Raw genomic sequence first — 13,238 nt, 5'->3', positions numbered from 1 at the left:
ATCCAGCCCAGAGAACCAATGTCCGTTTTCCCTCCGCATCCTTCAGAAAGAACACAAGGAGCCTCCAAAGTCCTAACGAACTGAGTCGCCGTTCAGTGCAGCTCACTCGTCACCAGGTCCGTTTATCGCTGATGGTACCAGGCATTTGGAAAGAGTTGGTAATAATATACACAGAAGTCAACTCTTTCCAAAAATATGAACAACATGGATTTATTTTACGGGCTTGCTTTCTGGGCTCTTTGTTAGAAAACCAAACAAAAGATGCCTTTTCCCAGAATGTCACAATCAAGAGAGTATGTTGCTGATGATGCTTGGCTTGAGAATCGGTTGAATAGAGCTTGCTTGCTCATAGAAGAGAGATCAAACAAGGGTGTTGGTGTTAGGTGAGAAAGAGAAGATATTATCATCTTTTTTGTTTGGGGTTTTTTTTTTTTTTAATTACTACAAGAAGATCCACGCTGAATTTTCTTTGTGTGCTCTCTCTTCCCAACCTACTCAGCTTAACAGCATTTTTGCAGACTTCCAGTAAACAGAGAATGCAATTCCAGTTCAAAACCAGCTACATTCCTGGCACAGGATTGTGGTTGATGTCTACCAGACGCAGACAGAACTGTAATGTCCGGGCTGCTTTTCCTCAGCCTTCACAGAAAGACAGTGAAAATTATTTATGTTAACCTTGAAAAAAGTACAGTGTCGGGGGCGTGTAGATGCTAACTGAACACAGGCATGATGTTGTGTGCGAGTATGGCGTTGCTTTGGGCCAAATCCTTCTTGATTCCGTTACATTCGCAGCTTTGTTTTTGTGAAAATACTCAGCTGGAACTCGTTTCAAGAAAAGCCCTGCAGGTTCTCTGACGCTTGGAGATTTTCTTAAGCAAATACAGCACATTCACCAAGATTCAAAGATGTCTTATAAAAGCAGTATGAATGCAAGAAAGAAATGGGGTGGTTATTATTTTATTTATATTTTTGGCTTTTATATTATGCTTAGTAGAGGCCAGTCATGATGTGAACTCCTGGCTAACAGATTCTGCCAGATGCGTGCTGGTTCTCCACAAATGGAGCGCGGCCTTGGGTAGCACAGCGTAGGGACGGCTGAGGCGCAGCTCCAGGACTGCTGAACTTCCACGCGAGGGGGAAAATCTGCAGGTAGGGGGAAGGCTAATGGATAGTGGGGGGCAGTGGAAGAAGGACAGAAGCACTAGCAAGAGCCTTATTTGGGGCACCCTGGATTGTGTTTCTTTGTGTGTGATGGTTTTTTTTTTTTTCTTTAATCAAATTTACATAGCACTCGTAGTATATCTGATGTAGTTGAAGTCTTCCTAGCAGCAAAGGTGGAAGAGAGCTATTCCAATTCTCTTGTCTATACCTCTTACAGATGGGCTCTGCGTGGGTTTTTTTAGCGTGAAGAATTCACTGTGAACCCATCACGAGCCTCAACTCAGATGTTTACATCGATGTAACCGAGAATTTTGCTTGAGTGAAAACTATGATTTTAGGTTCTGATCCACTGACTGAAATCTTGGCCCTAAAGAAGCTGGTGGAAATTTTGCCTTTGAATTCCAACAGGTTTGCTACTTGTCCAGAAGTTACTGTGCGGTTTCTTAACTGACATTAAGTTTGTGTTGCTGATTAGTATTCAAGTTACACCCATCTGGCAAGTTGGAAGTGCCTGGTCCTCTGTTCCAGGTCTGGAGAGCAGTGGTAAAAACAAGGTAAGGAGACTAAACTTGTGATTAAGAGCATTGCTAAAGTAGAGCCCCAAAGTGCAAAATCCATACTACTTTCTTGTTTTAATTCTAAAACATATTTTCATCACCGATTTCTTTAAGAAATGTTGCCATTATAAGCTCTGATTTCATGGGTTTGATGATGGGTAATGTTTTACCAGCACAAAAGAAAACCAAGAGTATGTGAAATGCTGCTTCCCTGAATTTATTGTAATGCCTGTTATGTGCTGATACTAAAAGCTTCAGTCAGTAAAAATATATTAGACTCTAATACATTTGTGTAAAATTCCTGAATTCGGGGGGTTAACAGATCACCCAGCCTAAATACCCCCCAGTTAAAGCTTTCATGTTAAAAACCTTAATCATCATTATCAATTACAGATCAATGATAGCACAATATACCATGAGTTATAAAGAACATAACCATCCCAGAAGGCAGAGACCATCGCCTGTTTTCCTAAAGCAGGTGTACTTACTGATACGGAGTTAATTTAACCTGGCAGAAATCTTGCTAATTGGGTTAAAAACCGGCGAACTCGAGACGGTTTGGCACAATCTTGGGGAACGAAGGCGGGACAGCGGGTCTGCTGTAAACCCAAATGGAGAATTTGGTGTGAAAGGACAGGAATGTGTTCTTGCGATAGGGCTTTGTTGTATTTAGGATGGGGACGTGACATGGCAGTCATGAATGTAAGAGCTGTTTGACGCGGTATTCTAGCAGTGGGCTGTTCCCCCAGCAAACAAACCCAAATGGGGAAATTCGTCTGTTCAGAGCCCTCCTGTCTTTGCAGTTCTGTTTTCGTTCAAAGTAATAGCAAGAACTGCAAATAGACAAAGAAAACGTCCTCAGTTTCCATCTGAGAAACGCTGCTGTGCAGTGTTCTGGACTGGTGACAGATGTGGGGAGACAGCAAACCATCTTTTCCTTCTATCAATATTTTCTGAGTTGCCTTCACAAATATAAGAAACTTTCTTTTTACGTCAGCTCACGCTGCAGGGAGCAGCAGTGCATCAGCAGGACTAGGGCCACGCAGGTGCTGGTCACCGGCTTCCGTAGGGCCTTGCAGGGAGACGTTCCGCTGCCTACGCTCGTCCACGTCCTTTTAAAGGCCAGACACCAGGAGAAGATGGAAAGCTGGGGTCAAACAGCAGCATCGTGAAAGAAAACCCAACCTCGACCCTGCGTAATGGTATTTGTTTTATTGGAGATGCAAGTTACAAATCAGCACATATCTAACCCAAAAAATGAAAAAAAAAAAAAAGAGTAGACAAATATTTCTTAGTGACAGATTAATACTTTTCCCAAGATTTTTATCCAAATATATTAACTTTGTTTACAAACAAACTATGTTACTCTAAGTAACAGTAAGTTAGTGACATAAAATCAACTTGTGTATGTTTATCTGTGTATATATAATATAGTAGCAAAGTTTTTAGGTAGAACTCCAGAACATGAGTCTCGCGGTTTAAGAAATGACAGGAATTAATTTTGGAATAAAACAGACTAGTGAAAGCATTCAAATTCACTGTTGTGCAGCTGGTATAGAAAAATTATCACAACTCCAGGTCTATTAACACAAGGATTTTCTCATTTAACACATATACATAAAACTGACAATCTCTTAAAAATTTGCTCCCCTTTCATGTAAAATCCCAGCAGCTGATCCAGATTCCATTCCAGATCCATCTTCGAGCCCCTGATTCTCTGAAGCACAGAAGTATTTCACTTTCAGAGGGTGACCAGGAAGCCAAGTGAGGCGCATGTGACACGAAATAATTTCCTGGAGAACAGATTTTAAAATACACATCTTTTATGATCTTTATACTGTTCCTCTGTTGATGAAAGGAGGCGTTCTACATATAGGCTTTCTTACCTGTGTTGGAATTTCATGGAGTAGAACAGTGTAGTCAAATTCAATAAAATCATCTTTCCTTATCTGGGCATGTATCAAAGAGAAAAAAAAAAAAAGAGATCAAGAACACAAGTTACGTTGCTGAAGTTTAGAGTCTACTCTGATTGACTTGACTGCTTTTAGCTTGCTTAGGGAGCGAGATGAATAGGGCTCGAGATGGCTGTGGTCGTTGGCTGGAGTGAGACAGGTTTTGTACGTGGAGAGACAGGGAATTGGGAGCGCTTCCTGCGTAAAAGCTTTGAAGGCACTAACTACAGCATGGCTCTGCAGTCTGACTGCTCTCTGACATGAAACTAGGCTGACTCAGATGCTAATTAATTGAGATTAACCCTCAAATAAATTTGAGAATCTTACCTGACTATTAATCTCTCCTTCAGAGAAATCTCATTCTAAATAACTAGGGAGTAAAACCCGAACACTGTCTATCGATCACAGATGACTGAGGGAGACAAAGCTCTGGGAACTCCGATACGCTACAGGTGTAAGATATGTTCCCCAGAGAACGTATGCCAGGTACTAGACTGGTGCTACCTTTGAGCTTGGCTAGGAGGGCAAAGAGTACGAGGAGCGACTTAGTGTGGGGCTGATGAACTGCAGGACACTGTGTTCAAATCTCCTCATTAAACCTGCAGAAGCCAACAGATCCACTCATGCAAAGAAGGAAAGTCAAATTTTGTCCAAATGAGTAGAATTTTTCCACCAAAGCCTGGACAAAATACTTGTCCAGAGGTGGAGATACTTGTATGGTAGAAGCCCCTGGGATTTTGGGAGAATCGTGGCCATCACAGAGAGTGTGAGCTGTTGATGGCCATTTTATTCTCTGCTGCTTGGTAGGGTCTGTTAGCTTCTGTAGCACAGACGTGTCATTTCCACTTCACTTACCCACTGCTTCACAGACTTGACTTGTGCCATGAAGTAACCCAAGTTCTCTGTTGACTTTTCCCACATGATGTAACTGCTGCCAGCAACAGCCAAAGCCCACACTGGCTCCAGGGCAGGTTCAATATTGCCATAGCTGTCTGCAAGGGAGAAAGAGCAATATAAAAATGATTAATTCTGGCTGTTCAGCAGCAAAATGATAAACCACAGAGCACTTTTGTCTGACATAGCGCTATTCCTGGGAAGCGACCCTTCCCTCCGATGTGTTATAATCTTGAACAGGGAGGAGGAGGAAGCGAAACCTGCAGTCACAGTGAAAGTATGAAAGCATGACAGAACTGAAATTGCCAAGAGATGCTGTTCGCAGGGTCCCCCCCCGGAGGTGAGAAACCCAATATCCACAATAACGGAGGTCCTTACCTAGCTGGGAGGAAAAGAGGGACCGGGGTGCTCTGCTTCCAGGATGGAAAAATTCTGTTAGTCATCCCTTGTGAATTTCCACCCGCAGCCGGGGAAGGTGTGTGGGTTAAGGGAGTTGTTATTACTTGAGGACAGTTTGCATTTACTTGAATATAAAATTGCGTAAGCTTGCTTTTAAATCCAAAACACCTTCGCAATGTTGTGCTGACTACCATTGTTGTGAAACACAGGAGGTTTTTTTTCTCCCCAAGACTTGCTGGCAAGGTGGAATTGTTGATGGTTAGCTCTGTGGTTTTAGGGTGTTACCATAAATATATGTGTCTCCTTTTTAAAATGCGTGTGCGTTTGCTTGTGTTCTTACAAGTGCCCAGGCTCTTTAAGATAAAATTAAATACAGTTGATTATTTAGAGGAATATACCTGGAATATTGTTTCCCATTATTGGTTTGGTTTGGTGCCTAATTTTTTGGTAAAGTCTGTTGTCCTCTTCTTGGATATGCTTCTGGTCTTTGGTAGGCATGCACTTGATATTGACAACAGGCGGAGACTTTGTCTTCCGATACAGCACTGTAGCAAGGCAGCTCCCAGCGTTTTCCTGTAAAGGTAGAATTTAAAACTGTTCTTTAATCAAGACCTTATTTACCAGCAACACACTATTTAAAAAGCTCTTGGTATTAACAAGTGAGGTATACATATGGAGTACGTATATGTCTTTGTGAGACGCTTTGTATGAAGCTGTACAGGGGTCAAGAAAGTCTTTAGAAGAATGTAATTTTTTTTCAAAAAAAGTAAATAAGTTAAAACCACAAGGCTAAAGTGATTTAACAGAAGTTTTTAATTAAAGTGTAGCAGAAATGCACTCAGTCGTCTTGGAAATATGTTTGAGAGTTCTCAAGAAATAACTTTAATTGCTAACAGGGACTTTCATTGTATGATACTTCAGCCTTGAAACAAAAATAATCTAAGGCTTCATATTAAATTCTGAAAATAATTCGAATTTCATAAAATGTGTGTGTAATGGAAAAGCAGACGCTTACAGTAAAATTGCTGATGACAACTGTCTGACAGAATGAATGGAGAGGGGGGGCTATAATTAAAAAGAACACACAACTGTCAACTCTTTATTCTCGTTTTGGTGTGTGGACACAGCAGGAGCTACAACTGGATAATGAGGACCATACTGCGACACTGAGTTTGGACCATTGCAAAGTTTCACTCAGGTGCTGGGTTGCCTGATGTGACTCGAAACAAGACAATCGCTTCAGGCACTGAGCGAAGCAGGTACTACGGTGCTCTGACCACTTGGACCCCGGCAGAGGCAGAGGACTGATTGGATTTGATGCTCGGGTGATCCTAAGAGCAAACCGTGCCCCATGCTGCACAGGCAGGTAGAAGCATAAAGGTAAGTCTTCCCATTGTGAAAGATCCATTTATGACAGCACTTAAATGTACCCTGTTTTGGAGATGTTGAAATTCATTTAACGCACAGTGTCAGCAGAAACGCGGAGGACCATAAACTCACCCCGCTCCTGTAGTCTTCAGTAGTGAACTGCAGGTAATACTTGTGACCAGAGTCTGGGATGCTCTGGAAGAGAGAAGGATTCAGCCATCAGTGTAACTGTAGCCTTACGTACTGCAACTTGCTGAGGTGCTGCCATGAGCGCTGAGGAGGGAAAACGAGGGTGCCGTGGCTGCCTCACGGCCTTGTAGCATCAGGGAGTTGGTCAGATGAGATGTGCTGAGATGATCTTAGCAGCAAACACGAAGGGTCTTAACAACAACAATAAAAAACCCTTATATTAAGGGATGTTTTAAAGCCTTTCCCTCACAGAAATATGCAAGAAGAAAAATGCAGCTCAAAGTCCTTCACAGGACAGATTGATACTGAGTAACTTTAATAAAATTACGAATCATTGTTCAGCTTCCGAGGAGGTAATTTTTTGCACAGGTTATCAGAGTGCCCTTGAATATATAAATGAATCAAATCTTGCAGACTGATTCACAGCTGAACAGCAATGACAAAGGCTAATTTAATCTTAGGGATGCGAACCTTTCTAGTTTTTTCTGCTGTGACTGGAAAGAGACTAATTTCGCTACACAGCACGTCAGAGCAGGATTCTGATCTGTCTGCTCTATTTTGCCCTGAAAATACCAGTCATTAAGGTGCCCAATCAACTATCCGAGATTCCACTTATTAAGGAAAAATAAAAGAATACTCCTTGCTGATGGGAAGCAGCCAGTAGCACCTTTTGTAGTACAAAGCATCAGAAAAGCCTTAGAAATGTACACCTTTGAAATATGTAATTTTCTTGGATTTGTTTTTTGTTTGTTTTGGGTTTTGTTTTCCCTGTTGCTGACAGAAATGGTTCAGTTAACAAATTGTATTTTTGGTGTGGGATATCACAGACCGTCCTGGCCCCAAGCATGCTGAAACAGAAACTAGCTTTTAATGTTGGCAATAAAAAATATTAATTACCCTGAAATGGGATCAATGCCTCATTCAATAGTGTCAGAGCAGAGCCTCATTAAAAGTATTTGCATTATCTGCTCTTTACTTAATTAGTCAGTCTCTAATTTTCCTACCAACTTGTATATTCACTTTTGAAATTTCTATATTTATTTTTGAATGGGGAGTTCCACAAACAGTGTGGAAAACTTTATATATATTCAACTAATTCCTTGTAAAATGACATTATGTGTCATTTAACTGTTTGGTACATTTTCAAGCCTTTCTTTAGATTAAATCAGCCAGAAATAAATGAAAGAAAATAAGTCTTTTTGGATGCTATACTGTGATTTATTAGACAAGCTTTTTGATATACAAGCCAGGTCACTTCTGCGTCTGAAAGTTTATTCCTTTTGCATATATTACCTGGTTTATTCTTGCTTCTGTTTGCTACTGGTGTAGGATATATTGTTACACAGGCTTTCCTTTGTGCAGCATGTGTGAGGTAGTACGCAGAAAACACATTTTACTGGAGAATGCGAGCTGCCTTCTAAAGTGTACATTTAAGTCAAATTACTGTATTCCAGCAACAGCACTGATTTATTAAGTTTTTTAAATACAGTACTCTTCAGATAAAACAGGAGGGGAATTCTGGCTGTTTGCATCATTTTGAAGATTAGAACCCAAAGCAAACGTGTATTTTATGTAAACACAGGCCTTTGTGTTCCCATCATACTTTCTTCCAGGAAGCCACTAATAGCATAACGTTAGCAAAGTTTCATTCCCAGGGCAAGGCTGTCAGGCCAGCCACCTGGCTTTAGTACATACATGGAGTTATACGCTGCAGATAAGAGGACAGATTGGTTTAGTCACTTGCTCTGCTTTTATAAAATCCCCTCTTGAAGCTTTACGATGAGGCAAGTGTGGAGCTGGACCCAGGTCACACCGTGAAGGGAATGGAGGAAACGGAGAGAGGATGAGTTCAGACTTTTACATCCTCGTTCTCCCCTTCTCCTGCCCCCGTTTTGTGTATTGGCTAAAACGTTGTCCTCAAAACGACAGAGAATGTGACATGCCGAGACACTCTTAGCATAGCAAAATTGTAAAAACTAGCTTTCTGAAATGCAGGTTTACAAAAGAATCAGTAATTTGTGGTGCTGAAAGAAGGGTCTAATCTCTCATGATAATCACTGCAGCTAAGTCTAAGTTTCTAGTTATTGTAAAGCTACCCAAGAGCTGTTACTGCTATTGCTTCTAACATTCTTCATTTGATCCAAGTATGGGTATTTTTTAAGCACAGTGACCTAGGCTTATTCCTTTTCTTGTCATCAGTAGCGCAGATGAGAGAACCTGAAATAGAGTCAGTTGGACTACAACACTTCTGAAGCAGGAGAAACTTAGCTCTGATTTAACTGATGATAGTGAAGAGGGTTTCCTGCTGAACCTTTTCCTCAAGGGGCACAGTACAGCAGCCTGACGGCGCGCTCCCAGTTACAACATCAGGGTCTTAAAGTCTGTAATGGAAGCTCTTTTATAGTTAGGCTGGATCTTTTCTGTCCAGCTTATTCAGTCCCTTAAAATATGTTTGACTATTCTTCCAATGTTATTTGTTCTTGCATAGGTGTCACCTGTTCTCTCTGCTAAAGAAAAAAATCATTTTTACAGCTGTGATAACTTTGAGAATAATAATCAGATTCTGACAAAATATCTGAGCAGTTTCATTGCATTTGCTTGATATCGAGCACTAATGAAGAAAACAAAATCAATTGGGACTTCATTATTTTCATTATTCAGCCTCTGATTCTTCTCAGTAGAAGGCTATAGAAAAGCTTCATGACTAATGACTTAGTAAATACTCTCTTTAAAAAGAACACATAATTCTGCACTTAGGCAGTTTTTGAAGTAGGTATTCTCTCTTCATTTGCAACAACTCCACCACAGCAGTACTCCTCGCCTGGAAAGCTTTCAAATGGCGCTACACAGCTAAAATACATAGTCAATCTGGGTATGCGTGCCAGAGGGCTTCTTTGATCTTACCAGGGAGAGGGAGAAGGTACATCTGGCATGAAATAATTTTAACTTTTATAAAAGTATTTCTAGTTTCGAAGAAAAACATCACTGTTATTTCCACTATTATTTTCCACTATCAGCCCAAAACGCGTCACTGTAAACCATCATGTAGTGTGAGTTAAATCAGAGCTGAGGAATATTTGACATCACACAATGATGGCTGGCTGAAAGCAGCCAAAGATAAAAGTGTCCAGAAGAGAAGAAAACAAGTGAGTAATTCATTTTTCCACTGAATATCTGGGTCACGGGATTGTTTTATTTCCGGGCTCAAAATTAATGCAACTTTCATGGCAGATTTTTAGTACTGTGAAGGCCAGAATAGCAGTTTTAAGACCAGTTTCATTCCAGGTCTCAAAGGAGGTGGTTTTACAATTGGTTTACACTGCTCCAACTCCCCACTGGCACAGAAAGGGGTGATCCCTCTCTCACCCCTTGCTGCAGGTTTCCATCTCTTCTCCTGTGTATTTCCCCACCAGTAATTCTTCCCCAGGACCAGTTTTTGGTCGCTGGATCAGAGGGCGGACCTGATCACTAAGCATGGAGACGCTGGCACTGCTGAGAGCAGAGCAAGAGGTGTCCTTCGGGGGCTTGCCCAGGGGGATTTCCACCTCACAGCCCTGCCACTGTCCCTGCAAGCCAGCTCAGGTAGCCTGTGGCTTCTAGAGGTGCTGGAGACGTCCGATCCACAAGTAGCCGGGTGAGCTCTTGGGCTGCCCCAGGCAGGAGGGAAAAGCCAACAGAGATGGTTATTTTCTCGACCTCTCTGCATCTGTCTTTCCCTAGACAATTTACCTACCCTGTCACTGATTCTACCTTTCCCACCCTAACGTGGGGTCCTGACTGTCAGAAATAAGTAGAAATCTTTTAATTGACTTCTACTATTAGGACCATGGTTCTGGTATTACACTGTTTTGTGTCAAGGTGAGCTTGTGAAGAGAAATACCCATCTGTAAAATTGTATTTTGTAGTCCAATTTAAGCAAAAGTTGCAGTTTAGCTAAGAGATTATCTAGCTTTACCTTTATACCTCACCTCCTGGTTCACCTACCTACTGCTCAGTTATGACTTCCAGGACAGTTTGATATGGGAGACTGCTACATCAGTGTTTTGAAAGTTTCTCTCTTGAATTCTAGGATCTTCAGCTGGCACACACTAATGCTTCTCTTCTCAAAAATGTATTTTAAAGTGCAAGCTGTCAACAATTCTGTGAGATGCACGCTGCTGTTTCCTAGAAGATACTTAAGAAAAAACCTGCATCAATGAGAAGGGACAACAAAAAGAAAACTGCAGCCAGTGGCAAGGTAGGAATTATTATATGTTTGGCATATCTCTACTCTTCATTGCTAGGAGAGAAAAGCACTGAAGTCTTATTTTACCTGAACTTGAAAAATCCTTCACATCTAATGGAGTTACTATACTGGTGACCATCTCCAGTCCTGTTTCTAATTACCACAGTTTCACTGGCTAGTGGGCTAATAATGTTAGTTTTAAAATACAGTGCTCATGATTAAATTCCATTATAAAATTATCCTATTTTTAATAGATCCAGTAATATACTAACCAATAGGAAACAAGCCTTCTTAAAAAAAAACTAAAAGAACAAAAGCCAACCAAAGAAACACCACCACCCCCGCAAAACCCAACATTTCTGTCTCTTGCATTCACATAATATAGCACACTCCTTCCAGGAAATTCTTTTCATTTTTTTACAGTGGAGGACAGGAAAGAAGGAAGTGACCATGACTAGTACATTTCTCCTCTTGTTTTCACAGAGTGTGCAAAGAAAAAGGGGAAATAAACTGCAGAAAGTGGTTACAGCGAGCTCCTACAGCATTGAGTACTGTGAGGAAATAATGAGGCATTTCACTTCTCTATAATGAACCAATTTTTTTCTTTCCTATATGAAAAGGCAGGTGGCTCATAGTGGGTAGAAAAGATCCCTTTCCGTCCCCGCAACCAAAACTACCTTGCAAATATTCACTTACACTGGGGTTGGAAAGAGGATCTGCACCAACTCCTTCCGATATGTCTCTTTACTAGACAAGTGCATTGCTTCCAGCAGCACACCCTGCTGCCAGAGGCCACATTGTTGCTCTTAAAAGAGGCACAAGCATTTGTGTATGTAAATATATACATATGCACACTACCCAGTAAAGTGCTCAGTAGATACAGAAGGAGCACTTGTATGTTTCGAGAAAAGTATCAAATACCATAGTAAATTTCTGTCATAGGTGTCTGCAGCAATTTCATAGGAAGAATCAAATGTCACATTAGCACATCCATCCTCAGCACCTATTAAACTGTATGTTTACTGATGTGTTTGGGAATGATGATGAGACCAGTGTTACCTAACGGGCATGGTCTCAGATAAATCTATAGCAGGACATCATGTTTGCATTCCCACACAGGTTGCACGACCAATGCTATCTTTCAGCCTTCTGTTACACAAAGTAATACACAAATTCTGAGTCGTTATGCAGTAGTTTGTGTTTTGTGAAATTTAATTGGAAATTATCCTGGTCTGTTAAATATTGTGTGCAACTCAAACCAGCTTCAAATTGTTTTGGAACCAGAGTCAACTGGGATATATGTGAAAGATTGAGGCTCACGTTCAATGTTGTAAGGACTGCAATAGTACATCCCAAATGTTTTAGGCTGGCTTGGAACTTTTTTCTTGAAAGGGAAGATTTTACACTACACCATCTTATTCTCAATTTTCAGAGTGAGGGCCTGAATTGAATAAGCTGAAGGACAAATATTGTAAGATCTCCTTTTCAGATGCCAGAGCCATGAAAAGGATCCAGTGGAATCCAGTGCTGCATTTGGCACCTCAGACTGGGAATCCAAAACGACCGGCCCTTGCTTTAGGGAACTGCCCAGCCGTAGCCTGGAGAGGAAGATAGATGAGAGGACTGGTTTTAAATCCCATCCACTGCGATAGCTTAGACCCTCCTCAGCTCTCCGGGAAGGTAGTGCTTTCCTTCCAGGATCTACAGCCTTGGACAAATGTTCCCCAACAGTTTTTGCCTGTTCTCTAACTTTCAGAAACTGAGTAAGCTGCAAAAAAAAAACCCAGACCGGTGGCCGGAGGAAGAGAAAGGCTGCGTGGCACAGTGCTTGCAGGCAGTGGCCCTGCATTTCAGTGTGCAGGGCACGGGTGCCCTGGGCACCGCCTCGAGCATCCCTGACAAGCTCTGGGTGATGTGAAAGCTCTGCCCCTGTAGCTGCTCCTATCTAGGACTCCCACCCCTTTCTGTCACCTCGGTTTGACGTGGTTTTTGGAAGATAAAGGCATGTTTTCCGACGGGAGCTGCACCGCCTTTAGTTGAAGTTCTCGGTCTCCAGAGATAGAAAGCGAAGTCCTTTCCGTCCCTACTCACACAAAGTAGATGGTCGCTCCAGAAGCAATTCTGCTGCAAATGTTTCCTCACCCAACTGTTTTCTTTCCAGTACGTGCCCGCAGCGTGCCTCGGTTTCCTCTTTTCCCCTCATCTGCGCTACCCTGCTTTTGATTCCAGGACAGGGCACTCTGAGACAACCTCAACCAACTGGCTGGGCTTGGGTTTGGGGGGGGGGGGGGGGGATATTTAAATCATCAATCAATTAACGACCTGGCGAGGTGGCTCCCCGCTGAGGAGACCCCGAGCCCCCTGAGGGAAGGGGCGGCGCGGGACGGCAGCCCCCGCCGCGGGAGGCGGGAAGGCGCCCGGCCGCGGGGCCGCGCCACCCTCAGGGCGGCTCAGCTCCGCACCGCTGCCCCGCTCTTTCGTTATAATAATTAT

At 42.2% G+C, this 13,238-nt stretch overlaps 1 protein-coding gene and 1 long non-coding RNA gene across 2 annotated transcripts in view; one reads left to right on the top strand and one right to left on the bottom strand.

Annotated features, from left to right (window-relative positions):
• The first annotated feature begins 1,446 nt into the window (after window positions 1-1,446).
• LOC128149185 (uncharacterized) lies at window positions 1,447-11,273 on the top strand. Its single transcript, XR_008237559.1, has 4 exons — window positions 1,447-1,715; window positions 2,716-2,920; window positions 6,091-6,343; window positions 9,538-11,273. It is a non-coding gene; the product is annotated as an uncharacterized LOC128149185 (long non-coding RNA).
• The window catches only part of LOC128149182 (ovocalyxin-32-like), a 10,557-nt gene continuing 389 nt past the window's right edge, over window positions 3,071-13,238 (bottom strand). The window contains exons 2-6 of the mRNA XM_052804066.1: window positions 6,464-6,526; window positions 5,362-5,536; window positions 4,526-4,662; window positions 3,605-3,667; window positions 3,071-3,511 (exon numbers count right to left, since the gene is read on the bottom strand). Of these exons, the coding sequence (XP_052660026.1) occupies window positions 3,353-3,511; window positions 3,605-3,667; window positions 4,526-4,662; window positions 5,362-5,536; window positions 6,464-6,526 (597 nt within the window). The 3' untranslated portion in view covers window positions 3,071-3,352. The remainder of the gene's footprint in view (window positions 3,512-3,604; window positions 3,668-4,525; window positions 4,663-5,361; window positions 5,537-6,463; window positions 6,527-13,238) is intronic.

The sequence above is a fragment of the Harpia harpyja genome, chromosome 12 (genome assembly GCF_026419915.1).
Source record: "Harpia harpyja isolate bHarHar1 chromosome 12, bHarHar1 primary haplotype, whole genome shotgun sequence".
NCBI lineage: Eukaryota > Metazoa > Chordata > Aves > Accipitriformes > Accipitridae > Harpia > Harpia harpyja.
The sequence above is the reverse complement of the archived record's forward strand: the minus strand, read 5'-3'. Positions and strand labels throughout refer to the sequence as shown.